The 3,191-nt window shown below is 34.4% G+C and overlaps 1 protein-coding gene across 1 annotated transcript in view; it reads right to left on the bottom strand.

The window, feature by feature from the left end:
- The window catches only part of LOC111389075 (phenylalanine--tRNA ligase, chloroplastic/mitochondrial-like), a gene marked incomplete at both ends in the record, with an annotated part of 13,337 nt that extends 10,430 nt beyond the window's left edge, over positions 1 to 2,907 (bottom strand). The window contains one exon of the mRNA XM_023013928.1: positions 2,642 to 2,907. Coding sequence (XP_022869696.1) covers positions 2,642 to 2,907 — 266 coding nt within the window. The remainder of the gene's footprint in view (positions 1 to 2,641) is intronic.
- Between the last annotated feature and the right edge of the window lie 284 nt (positions 2,908 to 3,191).

The raw sequence follows: 3,191 nt of genomic DNA, 5'->3' as shown, positions 1-3,191 counted from the left end.
GTTTTGGGAACCATTCTTCTCGGTTCTATTTGTCTCTTCATTCCCACCTTCCTTTCTATCCTTTATCCGCGTGTGAGGGAAAGAGGGGTAGGTTGGGGTGTAGTAATGATATAGAATCAACTAGTTACAGACATAAATATAGAATTAGATCACAGTACAATTTAGATCTAGATAGAGGAAACTATTAGCATAACATACAATCACCTGTAGCCACCTTTCTGATGGTAAATCCAACAGGATTCTGAATATTGCATAAATGGATTCCAAATGTAACATTCGGGGTGTGTTTGAGTCTCATTCTTTTTTAAGAATGTATTTTGGAATAGTAAATTGATGGAGAGCGTGTGATTAAAAAATAAGAAAAAAATCTTGGTTTGTGAGTTACGTTACTAAATGAAGAATATGTGGTTCAATAAAAGAGAGAGAAAAATGTATTTTAGGAAAAATGGGAATCAAACACCTCCTTAGAGTTTAAATCAAACTTTACCAAATAAATGGTGTGCTAACCCCTCAAGGCATTTCTTTAGATCCTCCATAGCATATGATGTGGCATCAGTGTCAGATGCCTCCCAATCAGCCAGTGTAAAAACTCTAACACCTTCCATCTGAATATTGTACGAAGGACAACATCGAAGAAAAAGAAATAACTTGAGCATTGAAATTAGACAGAAAAATATGACTATCAAATATTAATACAAACCTGATGGAATACAGGGTAATGAGTTGAATCAATAGAATCTTTGCGGTATACAACTCCAGTGACAAGGAAATGAGTATGGCCTCCTCTTAGTAACTCAGCTTGATGAGCACTAGTATGGCACCTCGAGACAGTTTCAGAATCCACATAACATGTATCATTATAACTCCTGCTCACATGATTAGTAGGTACAAATACATCATCAAAGTTCTGCAAGAACAAGATTGACTGTCAAAATAGATCAATCAACCAACAAAATCAAATGACCAATGTGGCAATACGAGATTATCAAGCTTTGGCATGAAGCTGAATAATAAAAAATATAATTGTCTCGGTAATTCCAGATTTGGTGCTTCCATAGACAGTATTTCATTTGGTTCTTCTTTAGGTTCTCACAAGGTCTCTAAAGTTAAATAATTTATTTCAATTAATCACATTTGGAAGTGAATATGCAACATCTTTGTATCTTTGATTCCTCCATCATATTTGCAAGAGTCACTTTAGGTGTTCTTAGAAATAGAGATGAAGTCCAGTTGTCCAGACTTGGAAAATGTTTACTGAGTTCCCAAGACTCTTTGGTACGCAAGCAAAGTCATTGGAGATTTTGTGTCCCCTAGATTCTTTAAGTCGAATGCATGGTGTTCAAGTCAATTGACATATTGTTATTTCATAGAGTGTCCTCATTCCAAATACCCTACGTGCTGCCTAGCTCCCCACCTCTTCTATACTAGCATTAATTAAGAATCAAGAAAAAAAATAGAAAAATTACCTCAATTTTTTAGAGTTTTTTTCCTTTAAGCATTAATTGGCATTTGAGTGTTATAAGCTTAAAGAAATATCAGTAGAGCAGGGGACCTATTGATGCACCCTACTAAAACTGAATTAATATATTAAATAAGAAAAAGGTAAACTTTCACAGGGGAGAAAATACCAAAAATTTGATCACCACTATCGAAATAAAATCATAGATAGGAGCATTGCTTGTTCATAGGACATGTTAATTAAGAAGGAGAAAAGCAAGTTTCAAATTCCTTTATGGACCAATTGACCTACCACAATAGTCGAAACTATTGGGTACAAATCATCAAACTTGTCAAATTTGTTGGGATGATTACCGTCAAAATAGTCATAGATTGCATTCTTCAGGATGCCAAGGGGATGCTAATCTCTCCTGTGAAGCTACATTCCAAGCTTTGAGAATATTGAATCAGGAACATTGTTTGTTGGGTCATATCTTACTATTTCTGCAAATTTAATCATCCAAAGTTCCATAAGTCAACGAACAATGATTCAAGAAATATGGCATGATCGCATATCATCTCTTACTATTTCTACAAATTTAATCATCCAAAGTTCCATAAGTTGACGAACAATGATTCAAGAAATTTGGCATGATCAAATAACCCATTAAATAAATGGGAACAAGGATAAACATATGAAAAAATCCACATTTTTGCCAACCCCCCACATTCAACACATTCATAAATTGAACAAATTTCAACAAAAGAAAGCAGAACCTTCCATTAAGCCATAATCAATCTGCAAATATACAGAACACATATCCTAGAATAAAAGGTGCACATTCTCTTTGGCTTTTATTTCACTCACTTCAAAATAACAATGAGTATTATTTACTACCAATTGCACAAAACCCGCCTTTTTAAGTCAAAGACATTCAAGTTTTCTTAAACAATAATCAATCCAAATAGTGGATTTGCAGAAATACCCATCGAGAAAAAAAAATTCTGATAGAGTAAGTCATAGCAGAACAAACAAGATACAAACTTTCATAGTGATTACAAAGAGAAATAAATGCAAATAAGTTAGATCCAAACTGTAAAAATATAAAACACCCACAACAAATTCATATACTACAGTAAAAAGAGCCAATCGCAAAGTGAAGCAATTGAAGAAAACAGTAATTTTTAGAAGTGGACATGTTACCAGCTTTGGCAATCTTGACGCCACCAAGCTCGAGAACTGATGCCATCGGTTGCCTGAATTTGTCTGAAGGAAAAGCAGAATTTGTGGAGAAAAAAGACAATTGTATGTAAAAGGCAAAGCTTCTTCTGTGAAAGAAAAGAGATGGCTTTGAGAAGAGTGTGGATTGCAAAAGTGTGAAAGCCATGGCAGCAGTGCTGGTTGCTGTGGTGGCTCCAGCAGAGAGATTTCGAGGATTACTTGGATAAGCAATTAATTTATTATGGGCTCTGATAAGTGTATTTTTGGACACTTATTTAGATTACAAACATGACTTAAATACAAGCAAAATGATTGAATTGTGACTTAATCTCATTGAATTCATGCAATGTAGGTGTTTCTATGGAAATAGTGGAATTCAGGAGAAGAGAGCTGAAAAAGGACTAAAATGGAGCAAAGTGATAGTTTAGGGACTAAGGATGCAAATATTTGAAAGTTGAACTAAAAGAAAACTCGGGAATGCAAATATGCTAAGTATGAACTCGAAAGCAATACAAGATGATTGGAAGAAGAA

This window comes from Olea europaea, unplaced genomic scaffold, assembly GCF_002742605.1.
Source record: "Olea europaea var. sylvestris unplaced genomic scaffold, O_europaea_v1 scaffold5584, whole genome shotgun sequence".
NCBI lineage: Eukaryota > Viridiplantae > Streptophyta > Magnoliopsida > Lamiales > Oleaceae > Olea > Olea europaea.
This window is presented reverse-complemented; position numbering and strand designations above follow the sequence as displayed.